The sequence below is a fragment of the Semicossyphus pulcher genome, unplaced genomic scaffold, assembly GCF_022749685.1.
Source record: "Semicossyphus pulcher isolate SPU_LCO1_2020_fin unplaced genomic scaffold, fSemPul1.0.p SCAF_16, whole genome shotgun sequence".
Classification (NCBI taxonomy): Eukaryota; Metazoa; Chordata; class Actinopteri; order Labriformes; family Labridae; genus Semicossyphus; species Semicossyphus pulcher.
The window spans coordinates 13,465,847-13,481,248 of NW_027211670.1; the positions used below are offsets into that span (position 1 = coordinate 13,465,847).

Here is a 15,402-nt window from a genome sequence, read left to right on the forward strand (position 1 = left end):
TAAAATCACGACACCCCACTACATCTATGAAATACTGTAATAGATATGTTCTTGTTTATTTGTAAATCAATGAATCAACAGAAACATTATTACAGAAATAAAAATGCTTAAATTAATTCTAAATTAAATGTAGACTAAGGATAAAGAGAAAATGTATGTTGCTCAAGACAAATAAGTTGACAAATCTTATTTTAAAGACCTTATTCTTACCATTACCATTATTTCTTAATCAAAATTTAAAAACTTTTTACAAAAAGATTTGGTATTTATGTTTACAACTTTGTGCTTTGTAGAAATTGTTCTTTCTTTTCCTTCTAATTAGTTAAACTTCTTTTACTAATGACTATTTAAAAAACCAAACATTTGTATTTTTTTGAGAGGCCTCATCTGCTTTTTTTCAATGAATGTGTTGAAGTATGAAATATCCATCTTTCTTCACCTTCTACTTACCTCTTAAGTCAATGTTCCTTGACCCTGGAAACGTGTAAACTTGAAATGACCTCAAACATCAGTAGTTGCTCCTTTTCTTCCTGTTTCTTGACCCACCTTTTTCCTCAAACCTCACAGCCGATCCTTTGATTAATTCACCCACTAAACGGAAAAACAATTTGTGTCCTCCTTTATTGTAGTCTTTAAAAATGTCTTTGGCAAATTGCATAGAGCAAAAGTGAGTGAGAATAATGCAAAATATCTGACATTAAACATATGACAGCTTAGTTACACAAAAACATACAGTATATAGCAGGCAGCATACAATATATAAATGCAATCGCAGTGGCACTTTTACTTTTTGCCATATAAAGCAAATATATTAAAGGGGATTGCCTTCACTGAAACAATACATTTGCTCTCAATATACTGTTTCTTTTCTACCTTTGGCAAAACAGTTCAATTTCCATATTCAATTTGAATCAATACAGTATGTAAACAACTTACATACATGACATAATCCTTTGGTATAATTTTGTGTTTGTCTAACCACTTTTTGTGACATTAACAAATAAATTGGGTTGGATGATTCTCTTCTTCGTCTAATATTCTTAAAACCAAGAAAGAGACCAGCTCCGCCTCATTCCCACAGTAAAAAAATAACAAACTGAGAACTCAGAGTCATACAGCTTCTTCTCTCGGTGCCCCAGAGGAGGGTAGGGCGGGGTCCTGTTGTGTCCTCAACCAAAGAGTTTGATGAAGCAGGGGTGGCAGTACGGCTTGTTCTCCTGCTCCTTGAAGCAGCCTTTGCTCAGCGGCTTCAAGCAGAAGTGACACACCAGGTGGTGGGGGTGGAATTTGGCCCCCATAGCCGTGACGCAGCGGCCCAGAATGGGCTGCTGGCAGGCCTGACACATGCTGCCGCGGGACTGGTGGTAGTGGGCCTCGCACAGCGGCTTTCCCTCGTGTTCAAAGAAGCTGCCGTTGACGAAGGGGCTGTAGCACTCCTGGAGGAGAGGAAAGAGAGACGCTGTGACTCAGGGAACTGTAATTACAAAGTTGTCATGTGAAATGAAAAGTTTCTCATGACATAATTCCAACTTATTTTTAGTTATTTTTTTCTTTTTTGGTAGTTTTAGTGAGAACAGTGGCTCCTTTCAGGCACGCCCTGCTCACACTCACACAGTTACACACATGAATGGTAACCACAGTCTGAGCTGTTGGTCATTTGGCAACTTCAAAGAAGCATGAAGGGCCTGAAGTGCTTTGCTCAAAGAAAAAAATACCTGTTTGTTGGAACCTTTTATTTATTTATGGTGGAGTAAATGATAAATGGACTGTACTTAAATAGCGCTTTTCTAGTCTTGCAGCCACTCAAAGTGCTTTTACACTACATGTCACATTCACCCATTCACACCCATTCTTACACTGATGGCAGAGGCTATATAAAGTGCCGAACTATCAATCAGCCATCACAGTCACACCGATGGCTATGCCACCAGGAGCAATTTGGGGTTCAGTGTCTTGCACAAGGAAACGTAGACTGAGGGAGCTAGAGATTGAACCACCAACCCTCCGATTGAAAGACATTATTATTCAATTAATTCATTTTTCCCCTTTATTTTAGAAAACACAACATGCGAAATATGTGTGTAATTCTTAATAAATCCCCGGAATTTCTACAGATGTTACACCTGGACTCGACCTCATTGCCCTGACCATTATATCCTAAAATTTGGTCACGACCAAAGAAACAATTCAAAGGTACCCCTGTTGTGTTCTGCAGTTGACTATAACACTATTTTGCCAATGGCTTTACACTATTACACTGAATAACATGTGGTGTTAACACACCAGGAAATAACATCACAGACAGTGAAGAAGACTTCCCAGCAATTGCACACAGGTGCAACGATTTGTAAGAATTAAAGGACCCACTTTAAACATAAACATTACTTTTGTTTGTTTACAAGAAACTCAACAGGGTACCTTTAACCTCTCCAACTCACATGAGTCTTAACATATCATTAAATAAGAACTGCAACAGTAACACTGTTGATACCAAACCTTGCATTTGTTTGCCAAATGCAACAAACATTCTCACTGACAGGACCCTGACACCCGGAGAGACACACTCACCCTGCACACGAAGCACTGCGGGTGCCAGAGAGAGTTGAGAGCTGAGATGTAGTTTTCCAGGATGGGCTGGCTGCAGCCTTGACAGCGTGAAGCAAACAGAGTCAAGAAGCACTGCTGGCAGTACTGCTGGCCCTCACGGTCATGGAAACCTGCACAAGACACGGTCACAGTGTTACACAGTTCAAGAGTTGCTTTAATAAATATTAAATTCTAAACTGTTTCCATGTGACTTTCTGCTCTGGGGAACATAAACTTCAATCTTTTTTATTGTTGATTAAGATTTTATTGATCTGAATTCTTAAAGGCTGACGGTACTCTTCTGTTTCAAAGCTTGTACTGCTTTTAATTTTCATGCCAGAGGTTCTGTAGTCTCGCCTGAACTCTTGGCAGGGTGACACTGCTTTTACAAAACAACATTTACTGTCCTATGAAAACTAATTAAATGTTCTTAGGGGGGGTTAGCAGTACTTAAAGCAAGGTTACAGAGCCCAAGGGGTAATACAATACGAGGAAATCAGCTGTTACAAACCCTGGGACAGATTAAACTTCCAAATTAAAATATTAAATATATGTGCACTTAAGCATGACCCTGATGAAGTTCAGTGTTTTGTGTTGATCTCAGACAGGATACAGTCCATGCCGCCCATTACCTTCCTCTCCGAACGCCCGGCTGCACTTTACACAGCAGAAACACTCCGGGTGCCAGTTCTTATCCAGAGCCGTGACCATTTTCTAAACGACAGAGCAGATAAGGATTAATGGGTTCAGTTGTGTTTCAGAACTTTTCATGTGAAAGTAAGGGTCTCTCACATTAAGAATGGGCTTGTTGCACTGCGCACAATGAGGTGAGAAGAGGGTGAAGTAGTCAGACTCGCAGTACGGCCGGCCGTCCTTCTCAAAGAAGTTGCGGCTGCCTAACTCCGTCTCACACTCGCTGCACACAAAGTGCTCTGGATGCCACACCTTCCCGAGAGCGGTGACCACCTGCACGAGGACACAGTCAAAGGTTTATTATGAACAGCAACTTAATCTTAATGGATGGTAAAATTTGAAAAAAATCCATTTAGCATGTCTATAAAGACTTATTGTGATAACTCACCTGTCCCACCACAGGCTTTTGACAAGCAGAACAGTTCCCCTTGGAGGATGTTTGAACTCCTTGTCGGCTCAGGTCCGACTGAAGCAGCCCCAGCATGCTGTCCAATGAGCCGCCGGACGAGGGCTGTGGCGGGGCGGCGGGCTGCTGAGGGGCTGTCACCACTGGACTGACAGGTGCAGCTGGCTGGGGGAAGACAAATTAAAAATGCTGTGCTAAATGGTCAAACTTGCATGCTAATATGCTAACAATGTCAAAGTCATTGTGAGCAAACCTGCCACATAAAAGTAGCCTGGGAACCAGACGTATCTGCAGGCTCACATTTGATTTTCTTCACAGATGTGTCTGGACCCCCTCCAGTTCAGGTAGATTTCCATCCGCCCTGATTCAGGTCAGGCTAATCACAACTATTTATCTCCTATGGGGCGGATCTAAGTGTTGTTGATGCATTTTTCTAAAGAACCATGATGGCTGCTGCACATGAAGAATTTTCTGAATCCCCATAAACATATAAAAGGTACGTGTTAGCTACTAAATCAAGTCACGCCATATGAGTGGATTCTAGCAGAGTTAAAACCAGGTATGTCTCAAAATGCTGGATATTTGTACTGAACATAAAAACTTGGCCAAAACACCACAAAGTATACAATAAATGTTCCTTTCAAACCTCTCATCCATGAATCTCATCAAGCTTGTTTATAAAGCACAGCTGGACTGCACACTGGAACCAAACAAAATGAAAGAACCACTTCCTCTGCTCACATGCTCGCCACTGACTCGCTCAAAAGGAAGAAAGACTGGATTATATTGCACACCAGATGTAGATCTACAACTCCTTTCACCTCCAGCTTTCTGAAGCTGAAAGAAATCTCCACCAGGACTAATTTCAGTGCTCAGGCTCTATCTAGTGATAAATGATGTCTACAAGGAGGCTTGTGCTGTGCTGGAACATCTTCCTGAATCAATTTAGCTGGAGAAACTTGAGTTGAATGGTTGAACAAACACTCTTGCAGCCAGAGAGGGGACTGAGAAGAATTGTGGATTTACATAATAAGATTTGGCAGGTTCAGTTTAAAGCTGCTGTGTGGACTCTTACTGTGCTCTGGACTCTGAAGTCTGACAGCGAAGCCATCAGTTTGTCCAGTTCCAGTGTGGCTGATGTCGCTGAAGGCTTCGCAGAGCTACAACACAAAAGACAATTCATTTATTTTTAATAAACCCACAAAATACATTATTTCATCTGATCTTACAATACTGGAAAAAAAGATGATCGAATATTAAGCTCCAATGATATTTATTCTGAGGTTTTGACCGCGGTTGGTCTTTCTCAAGGCAAGTGTTTGCATCATAATTTGCTCTAGAAAAACACTTGAGAAAGACAGAGTGTGGTGAAATTGTTGGAAATAACATTGGAGATTCATTGAAATACTTCCCTAAAGTAAACAGAGTGGGACTTAGCCAGCAAATTCTGTCTAATAAAATGTCTGTTGGTGGTCGTTAGTGTGCAGCTATTTCAACAAGCCATCTATCTTTGAAATTCTGCATGTAGAGCCAGTTGCAAAATCCCCATCATATCTTGCTGCATATAAATACCTGAACGGGAATGAGGGAATAAGTGCTGAACATTTCCCTCTATCAATAAATCTGATTAGCTTATGTACCTGGAGGACGAGGTGGTGGCCTTGTCTTTAATCTTGTCCCTCTCATCTTTCTTTGAAGAAGGGAACTGGGCCAGGATCTCATCTGGTGGCAAACACAAGGTCGTTTTTAAGAAAAGATTTACCTCAGAGTAAAAGATAGAGATAAAAACACTGACAAATAGTAACCTGTGATGTTGAACTGGGTGGCGTTCAGCTCCTGTAACAGATGGTCCAGTTCACTCAGGCCTCCTCCCAGTAGCGAGGAGGAGGAGAAGGCCGGAGGAGGATCTGTTGCGCGGGGGGAGCGCGGTTTACATACCGTGCTGTCAGACAGAAGAGACAGGAAGTGAAAAGAACATTAGGAAACATGTTGTCAGTAATGATGTGGTTTGCGTCACGGTGGTCACTTTGTCATGAATCACTAGTGACCTTTGAACTTCAGAAGTGAGTCAACTCCTTTTTCCATAGAATTTACAGCCTGATTCAATCGAGTGTCATTCTACGCAGATGATACCTCACTTTATTTTGAAATCCAGGAGGGAAATACCTGTATAATTTGTCTGGATTGGAGTTCTGGGACGATTTCATTGCAGCAGAAACAGTCTGAGACACAAAAAAAGAAGCAATATTTTCAGTGATAAACACGTTACGAAAGCAGCACGGAGTATATTCGGAACATAAGATAGTTATAGTCTCACCTGCTGTGGGGTGTAGGCGGGTGGCGGTGGCCGAGGTTGGACGTTTTCCTGGGGGGTAGGATCAGCGTTTTGCGGGGGTTCAGAGGTGAGCAGGACGGGACACCGAGCGAGAGGAGAGCCGGTGTTTTCCAGATCAGCGAGGAGGGCGTCTGGAGGGGGAGGGGGGAGACGAAATTGAGTAAGAGTGAGCGAAATGATGCAAGGCTTGGGTGTGATGGGAGATTGGTTAGATTTAAACTTCTACTTAGCTCCATGTTATATAGTTTTATGAGTGTCCCTGATGGTGTGGCAAGTTTGAGGCGTCAAAGAGTGACGATTTTAGAAATGGTTTAAAGACCATGCAGTGGTAGAAAGACAGAACTTATGAAGTTAAGTTAAAGAGGAATAAGTGAATTAATATACTGGCAGATAGGATGAAGCACATGGAAAACACATGCACAGGCAGTTACGTACCAAACACAACAATACGAGGACTGAGAGGGTAGTTAGGTGGCTCAGGCACTCCTAAAGAGACACAGAGATCCTATGTGACCAAAACAGCAGCAGCAAAATCAGCCAACACGTCAGACATGACAAAAGGGACAATGAACTTCCTCTGACACTTATCAGTCAGAGGACAGGACAGTCATCCTCGGCACAACTCAGAGATAATCCATCGACACGGTTAAGTTATTAAAGCACACAAACATTTCTGCATTCGTATCCAAGACATGCCAGTGAGGAAAAAGAGGAAGCAGAGGAGGAATGTGGCAGCTGATATCCGCTGGAGGGGAAGCTGTCCAGAAATGTAACTTATGCTGCGCCGCTGTATGACATCATTTAGTGCTGACAAGTCCATGTATGTGCAAAGATGGGGTTTGTAAAACGTGGGCTGAACATGAGTCAAACTCTAAGTTGTAGAGGAGAGGCTGCGGCTTTGGCTGAACTTCACTCAACTTACTGGGTAGATTTATGTCCAACCTGTTTTTGCCTGATTTAAACCAAACCCTTCATCAGCAAGTGACTTAAACTGGTTATTATTTAACACAAGTGAAGAGCCAATCCAGAGATGAAGTATTGTAGGACTTTAAAGAAAAAGACTTCAAAGTAAAAAAATCCTGGCTTTTGGTTCCTTTGAACACTGGATCCTACAACTCCCATAATGCACCTCAAAAGCATCAGTCTATCTTCTTAACAAAGCCGACTTCTTACAAACTTTATGCCCGCTGTCTGTTATAGAATGGTTGTTTCTAGGGCCAAGCTGATGACATCACTATGACTGATCATCGCTGGTTATTTTCTCAGACATAACATTGACATCATGTAATGAATTGAAAAGATAGGAAAGATTCCCATGTTAAAGACCTGCAGGCGCATTTAGACAGTTGTGGGATTACAGAGTAAAATGCAGCCAGTCAACCCAACAAAAGTCTTTTGCTGATGTACCTCATCATCAGTATTTCATCAATTTTCAATTCCTAACTACTAAGTCACAAGTCAGGCATTACAAGTCGTGTTATCAAATCTTCCCATATAGTTACACAACTTGAGAAGTTGTATGAGCTCGTAATCACAATTACTCCAGTATGATGTTAACACTGGATTAGAAAGCTCCGTCTAAAGCCACATCAGACATAAACATTGTCACATACAAATGGTACTAAAGTGATCTTCATGAGTAATGATTGGAAGGCCCTTTAATTAGATAAAAGAGGATACTGGTAACAGGGGTGGGAATCGCAGGGTAACTCACGATATGATACAATATGACACGATGCGATACAATACGCTGCAGGATACAATACAAGATATGATACAATATGCTGCACGATACAATACAAGATATGATACATTACGATACACAATAGCATACAATACGATATGATACATGATATGATACAATACGATGCGATACAATACAATACGCTGCACGATACAATATAAGATATGATACATTACGATACACAATAGCATACAATACGATATGATACATGATATGATACAATACGATGCGATGCGAGATATGATACAATACGATACACGATAGCATACAATACGCGATACGATACGTTATGCGATAACTGATACGATACGATACGATACGATACGATACACGATACGATACGCGATACAACACGATACACGATACAATACGATACACGATAGGATACGATAGGATATGATACGATACGCGATACAATACAATACAATACGATACAATATGAAACACGATACGATCCGCGATACAATACGATCCGCTACACGATACGATCCACGATACAATATGATATATATACGCGATATGTGGCCCACGATGACAATAATATCATGATACAGCGATTCTGCAATAATTGATACATTGCAAGACAATCATACAATGATACATCAAAATATCTGATTAACTTCTTCGGACAATTTATTTCTATTCACTTTACACTCATTCATCTCATAAGTGCCACCGCGAGGAGTCATGAAGTAGTGACATGATGAGTCAAAATCACAAGAAAATCTGTTTAGAGCGCTACATATCTGTAAATTATAATATCAATATTGTCTCCAACATATTGATTATTGTACTGCACGAGTAAGGACGACGATATATAGCTGTATCAATATTTTGTCCCACCTCTAATTGTTAACAAGTAATTAACAAGTAAGTCATTTATAGATCTTGGTTTTGTCTCTTTTTCTTTTGTACACAAATCCAGTTTCCTCTTGGAGAGGCAGATGTTGGATGGTTAAATCATTTATCCATTACCTTTTGAGCTATAATCATAAGTATTTACACACTTCCAAATGCAAACCGTTGTGTTAAAACAGACCCAATAAGCAATCAGGTTATCATAGTTTATGTAGTGCAAGTACAATAACATCCTCAGGGATGCAGAGCCTCAGGTTTTTGATTCATTGATCTACTGTGGATCTTTATAAGAACAGTCAGGCATTAAACCGCTTAAGGACGAGCCAATCACAACACAGAGGCTTAATCAGAGCTCAGATCAGCACATCAACGCGCAGCAGGACACAGACAGGATCTGCAGTGATGAGGTCAGGAGCACACGGTTGTAGTTAGACATTTTTAACAAGAGACAGCACCTTATTAAGAAAGCTCTAACTACAACCGTGTGCTACTGACCTCATCGCTCCAGATAGACCAGTTAGGCTAGACATGCTTTGGTTTTTGGTACAGTAAGCAGAAGAGGAAGAGTTTCTGAACGAGGTCCATTTAGTAGCTTCTGTGGATTTCTGATCAAATCAATTGATTTTTTTATTTATTTTCCGAGCTTTTGGGGGGAAATGTTGGCTTAAAAACTGAGCTTCAAAGTTTATTCTTGACCTATTACAGCAGTTTTGACACCACAAAGTCTGACCGCTTTCTCATGACCCTCAGATTCTCAGAGTTCTCGGTAAACTGATATCGTAGATGTTTGATGAATGTTTGAATCCTTAATTACACTTTTCCACTCTGGTATTGTTTCAAATATCTTCAGTGATAACTTTTGTAAACCTGCAAACACAACCAGTCTCCCCCCCTGCCTCGCTTCACCTCTGTGGCTCCTCTGCCCCGGATGATTCACACTTCTGGTACGGACCATGTGGTGAGAATCTTGTGCATATACTACTCGCCATCCTCCTCCCTGCTGTGTGTGTGTCTGTCTCATACACACACATACACACACAGTTACAGACTGAGCTGCTCATATAAGGAGCTGAACTTCTCTCAATGGGAATTATGACCATATTTAGAGCTGCCTGTCGACTTGTTTGTCTTGGCGAAAGGTTTCGCTAACAAGTGGTCTCTCTCACCAAAAGCCTTGCCAGAACCGATACATAAACTTACAACAACAGCATAAACCAAGCGTCCCGAACACGGCCACTTCACTGACACTCGTCCGGTCACTTGGTCGCTCAGTCCGATCCAGATGTGCTTGGCTACATCTACTCATTCCTTCCAGTATTGCTTGAGAAGCATTTTTGTAGTGGAAAAGTCCCCAAGAGAGCGAATGGGCAGCTGAGGCAAAAAAAAAGGGCCTTTCTATTTTCATTGAACTCTGTGGCTTTTTGAAATAGCAGAGTGGCCCTGGGCTATTTCAGGGCCTCTCTGACACAGTTATACCCAAACACAAAGAGGCAGCTTCTCATAACGTTGTTCTGAGAAAGGCAAGAAATCTCCTTTCAACATCCTCATCAAAAGAAAGAGCAAAACAAGCCTGCTTTGATGAACAGGAGAACCCGCTGTTTAAAGTCATGTGGCTTCCCTCCGTCCCTCACTTGTTTATACTAATGGATGAGAAAGCCCGCTCCGCTGTAGGGCTGATCTCCTTCAAATCTAATTTATGTAGAATTTATTGAATTTGCAGGGCATGCACCAACACTCAATGGCGGGCAGGGAGACACAGAGTAATGTAGTACCAGTTTTTGTGTATGGTTGAGAACATTTGAAGCGCGTTTGCTTGGAAAAGTTCTGGAAAAATCACATTTTAGAGAATGTGACCACACCGGGGGGGAAAATTACCACACAGGATGCCATATGAGAGAAAGCCTTTGTTACAGTAGACTGTAACAGTTTGATTGAAGGATTTGCCATTGCTTTCCTCTGCTTTAATTTGTTCTAATCCAATGGGAGCCAATCAAATTTCGTTTTTATGACATCCTCTGTGGACATGGAAAGCGAACCCTCCTCCCCTGTGGCTGCCAGACTGCACAGAGACATTATTTCCTCTGTTTGGGCACACCACCCCTTCCCTAAGATCCCAAACAGATATCCCAACATGTAGTTACAACGCTGGAAACGAAGAACAGCTCTGTTACTTACCTAAATCATCCATGATATGAATTCAGCCGAGTGTTTTCCTCTTTGAGTGAAACAATAGAGACGCGGACAGCATTAATAAGAAGTGATAGACGTGTATCAAAGCCCAGTGAGATAGATAAGACAGTCTCGGTGCTATTGTCTGCGTCGGTCCTGAATAACTTCTTGGGCACCGTTATCCGCCAAGAGAGGAGGAGGAGGAAGAGGAGGAGGAGGAGGGCGTCCCGTTTCTTTTTCCTACACGGCTCTCTTCCTGTGTAATGCCTACCAGGACCTCAGACTGGGGAAGGCGTAGTTAAATAAATGTGGTAACAAACCCCGCATTCCCCGGACACGCGACGTCATCCTGGACATTCCTAGTCCATATTTGGGAGAGAAAATTAAGGATTTAGCAGCGCGCGAGCTGCTTAAACTGCAGCCGAACGTGCTGCCGCGACGATGTGCTCGTGAACCGGTGACATAAAATATTACAATGTAAGATTACTGACGGGTCTGCCATTGTAAATATAACTTAAAAGATAGACAGTAAAGTGCCCACACCCCTTTTTCAAAAGGGGCTTGTAAGGGGAACGTTTTGATGACATCATTTTACCCAGACGAGGAAACTGTGATATTTCCTATTTCTAAAATATAGAATTTATTGGATTTATTTGCTTCTGTTTTTTATTATGCATTTTTAAAGCAATTTTTAAAAGTATATATAATAATCTAAAAATATTAGATTCAGTAACTTTAATATATGATTTTCTAAAAAAAAAAAAAAAAAATTCTAATAAGTATTTTTTTCAAGAATCTTAATACAATATTTTTACATTAAATACTTTAATTAGCCTAATTGGTGGCTGGAATTCTTCTTCTCTCCTTCTATTAAAGCCTTAAAGAAAAAACTTTCTAAAGCTAATTGATGTTAGATTAGGCTAACAGTTATATAGCATTTTTACACTTAAGGACAGTAGATTTTCTAAGTAGAAACACACAACTGTTTTGGGGTCCCTGATGTCTAATTAGTTCCCAATCCAAAAAACCTACCTGTACTTCTGTACTGGAGAACTCCCTGGTCCCTTGTTTTCTATATGTCCATTAGCTCGTTGAAATACAACTTTATTTAAGAAAATGCCACACTTAAGCATAATATAAACTAATTTAATCATTGGATGTAAAGTTTGGATGTGCACCCAGTTAGTTTGCACCAAAACACCAAGAGAAATTCCTTGTATGTGTAAACCTACTTGGCAATAAACCTGATTCTGAGTGACACAGAGCCACTACATTAATACAGCACTGGGTTGCTGCAACTACTTTGATATGTGTTTGGTAATTAGCACGAGGGTGTTAGTGGTGGTGCTAATCCTCAAACAAATAATCAAATTACTAAAAGGGAAGTGATACGGTGAAACTGACACTTTGCGGCCTCTGATGTTCTGGGGGGGGTGATTGAATTTTTCTTGGCCTTAATATCTGTGGAAATATCTGAAACCTATATAGCCCCCCCAAAAAACAACTGTTCTTTAAACTTTTGCTTTTTTCCCTCCCCATATCCCAGGACTCCATTGAAAATTGCAGAAGAAACGGGATATCAGACTTCACAAGATCTGTGAGCGACAGACCTGCCCAACATCCTAACATTGACTCTGATTAAATCCTCAGTTATTTGACACAAACTTGTGTTATGAATAAAGAAACAGCCAGTCGTGTAAAAAACAAAACAGGAAAAACTTTTTAATTAAGCAAGCTCACAGTTACAGGCTATGTTTGTGTGGTTAGGGGAAGGTGCCACATTTATGTTGGTGACTTGGTGAATTTATTTTTAAAAGGAAGTTGTAACATCAGAAAAATCTCCTCCTGTGTATACTGTATGTCACAGACAAAATGTTCTCTGACCAAAAAAAGTCCCTCTGTTGTCAAAGAGGTCCCTGCCTTTGGTCTCAGTGCATGAAACATACAACAAAGAACTGACAAGTAAGACATACTGAGAAACTAAATGACAACACAAAAGTACACATAATAATCATAAAGACTTTCTTTCTTGGTATGATATCAAATCAGAAATGTACAACAGAACTGGGAGAATCAGACCAAGGAAACTTATCAGTCAAAGGTTTGTCTGTCAGTGTGAAAATAAAGTCTTTTGTTTTCAACTTGTTCATGCAGTTTGCCGATTGAGACAACGGACTCCTTACCTAAGCGTGTTTTTTCTAGAGCACTGTGACACACATCTACGCCTTTACCTTTTCCAAAATATTAATGATAATAATTATAATAACTCACGCACGCACACACACAATCATACTTTCCAAAAACTTTTTTTCACTCATAAACTTTGAGCCAGTTGATGCTTGAGAGCAAAGTCGAGGAGCAGAACCGCGTGTGATGTGGAAATCAAAAAGAGTTAAAATTATTTGTAAAGCAAATTGGGGGAGGGAGAGGGGAGGGGGGGTGATGCTGGGATGATAGCATGAAGGTAACATGGATAGGTTTGGTTACCTAGAACGTCCCCATCCATCAACTGAATTTATTTTACACATCCTCCACCCCACTACTTCTCCACCGCAGTGAATCCACACACACCCACTTCCATCCTTCTCTCCTCTGCTCGTTTCCTCTCCCCCGTCATCACTGCACGGCCTGCTCGTTGGCAGTGCTACTGGAGTCCTGAGGCTTCATCACATCGGGGAGTTCGGGGGGGCTGGAGAAGGCCTCAACGTGCAGCTGTTCGAACATCTCATCTGAAGGGCAGAGTGTAGAAAAAAAGGAAACATTAGCTGCATCCTGACAGCTGGGTTACTAGTGGCTACATGTGGGCAATTCTTGCTGGGCAGGTATTCCAAAGTTTGAGATAAATCTGGTTAATGCACTCTTAAAAAAAGAGGCAAAAGGAGGTAAATCTTAAGGTCATTTAAGTCACCATTTTTAGTTACAGTGAAATTAAGGAACTAGTCTATTTCCTGGACCAAGTGAGGAACTTTTAGCAACCTAACTGTGATTTTTGTTAAAACCAGAATAGGATGTGAGTGATCATGATGTCTGGAATATGATACAATTAATGGGAATCATATTTCAACTTCATTGTAGACTCTTTGTTCCATAAAAAAAAGGATAGGATTTTTGTCACTTGCTATAGGCTGACATAAATTCTGCCCCAGATACACTGGCCCCAAGTACAAATGGTTATCATAAGATGTACAAATAGTTGCTGTTCAATAGTTGAATAAAAAGGGCAATCTCCCATCCTAGATAAGCTAAATAAGAACCAGGAAATCATTTTTGTTGTCTAGAAAATCCCACTAACATGAGGGAGAAATAAGAAATAGAACATACCATTAATGCGGAAAGCCAGACCAACTGTAGCTGGGGCTTGAGGTCTGGCAGTCTGGTTGGTGAATCCACAGTCACCAAGCGTTTTGCTGTCCTCTAGCAACTGGTCATCCTGTGGATCAGAAAATCTTCAATCATCTTCATGCATGAAATTGCCTTAAATATCTATAGCTATAAATATCAAGACAATGTGTGAGACATTTCAATAGAATATTTAAGTCCTTCTGAGGATACACTAGTTAGGCATTATAGGCATACTTGGCTGGAAACTCACTTTGTAGAGCCTCTGGTCTTCAGGTGTTCTCTTAAGAATCCCTTCAACAATGCGCTTCAGCTCATAGACCGTGGTGGACTCCTTAGCGTCTGTGAAGATTGTGGTCTTGTGACGCCGGATCATTAAGAACACGTCCTGAGGAAAAGAAACAGAATTATATGTAAATAAATGTCAAAGGCAACTTCATTTGATGTTTTGTCTTAAAGATGTAGATCTAATGGTAGACAATCATAATTTATGTGTGAATAATCCTTCTTTATTTGACAAAGCATCAAAACAGGCCATGTCAGTCATTTAAGTGTGTATCAAGCAACTGTTCATGACAATTCATTAACCTGTATGTTGACTAAACGTGTATTAGTTAGTAAAGCCATTCAGAGCATATGTAAGTCTAGTTGGTTGTTTTTTCACTTCGCAACTTTTCTTTCTATGTACACAGGAATTCACGTTTCAGACGAGCTATAATCCAGCCATAAACAGTGAGCAGGGGTAAGTATACGTCGATCTGAGCTAACCCATATTAGCCAACATGAAACAGCCTTGACATGTTAAAGACAAAATACCGCCCATCAGATTAAATTAAAAGACGACGTACGTATGACAATGACATTACACGTTCAGCTGATCTGACAAGCCTAACTGGGTTAGTTGGCTTGCTGACGTTACATCATTTCCAAGGTTAGCCCTGCTAAGATAAGTTACCTTCTAGCTATTGCTAGATAGGAAGGCTAACACAGCAAACCTAACGTTAGCATTAACGCTAGCTAGCAGGGTAGCAAACACAATCTGAAATTGACATTTCAACTGACAGTTTGTTGGTTATTATCACGTAAATACTTTTGAACAAGCGCTAAATGTCAACCAAGGGTTGGTAATCAGGCAATAATCACACAAAATGATAGATAATAATTAAAAAGTTACCATTTCAAGCGGTCAGCTAGCTAGCCAGTTGCGCCAGCCCTGTGTTGTGTGCAGCAGAACCCCAGACTGCACCGCTTGCGGATATCACGCAATCCAGA

The 15,402-nt window shown here is 40.7% G+C and overlaps 2 protein-coding genes across 3 annotated transcripts; both read right to left on the minus strand.

Moving 5' to 3' along the window:
* Positions 1-354: 354 nt before the first annotated feature.
* Positions 355-10,970, minus strand: LOC138593242 (transforming growth factor beta-1-induced transcript 1 protein-like). 2 transcript variants are annotated; one of them, XM_069664161.1, is made up of 12 exons: positions 10,798-10,970; positions 6,456-6,506; positions 6,003-6,151; positions 5,852-5,907; positions 5,491-5,627; positions 5,326-5,407; positions 4,761-4,845; positions 3,668-3,850; positions 3,379-3,552; positions 3,219-3,300; positions 2,569-2,717; positions 355-1,436 (listed from the first exon to the last, which is right to left on the minus strand). In XM_069664161.1, exons 1-12 carry the CDS (start codon positions 10,808-10,810, stop codon positions 1,170-1,172), a joined length of 1,428 nt encoding a protein of 475 aa, XP_069520262.1. In that variant the 5' UTR covers positions 10,811-10,970; the 3' UTR covers positions 355-1,169. The 2 variants fall into 2 exon arrangements, with proteins under 2 accessions (XP_069520262.1, XP_069520263.1); XM_069664162.1 differs by lacking the exon at positions 6,456-6,506.
* A 1,518-nt stretch (positions 10,971-12,488) lies between these two features.
* LOC138593256 (elongin-B-like) lies at positions 12,489-15,371 on the minus strand. Its single transcript, XM_069664179.1, has 4 exons — positions 15,305-15,371; positions 14,384-14,518; positions 14,113-14,221; positions 12,489-13,520 (listed from the first exon to the last, which is right to left on the minus strand). Exons 1-4 carry the CDS (start codon positions 15,305-15,307, stop codon positions 13,408-13,410), a joined length of 360 nt encoding a protein of 119 aa, XP_069520280.1. The 5' UTR covers positions 15,308-15,371; the 3' UTR covers positions 12,489-13,407.
* Between the last annotated feature and the right edge of the window lie 31 nt (positions 15,372-15,402).

Bases quoted from the DNA above. Each gene is read 5' to 3' on its own strand.
- LOC138593242 (XM_069664161.1), bottom strand. The intron at 5,908-6,002 runs GTGAGACTATAA...TTTGTGTCTCAG, and splicing joins CCGCCTACACCCCACAGCAG to ACTGTTTCTGCTGCAATGAA. The intron at 3,851-4,760 runs GTAAGAGTCCAC...GTCTTCCCCCAG, and splicing joins ACTTCAGAGTCCAGAGCACA to CCAGCTGCACCTGTCAGTCC.
- LOC138593256 (XM_069664179.1), bottom strand. The intron at 14,222-14,383 runs GTGAGTTTCCAG...TCTGATCCACAG, and splicing joins AAGACCAGAGGCTCTACAAA to GATGACCAGTTGCTAGAGGA. The intron at 13,521-14,112 runs GTATGTTCTATT...TCTGCCCTTCAG, and splicing joins TCTGGCTTTCCGCATTAATG to ATGAGATGTTCGAACAGCTG.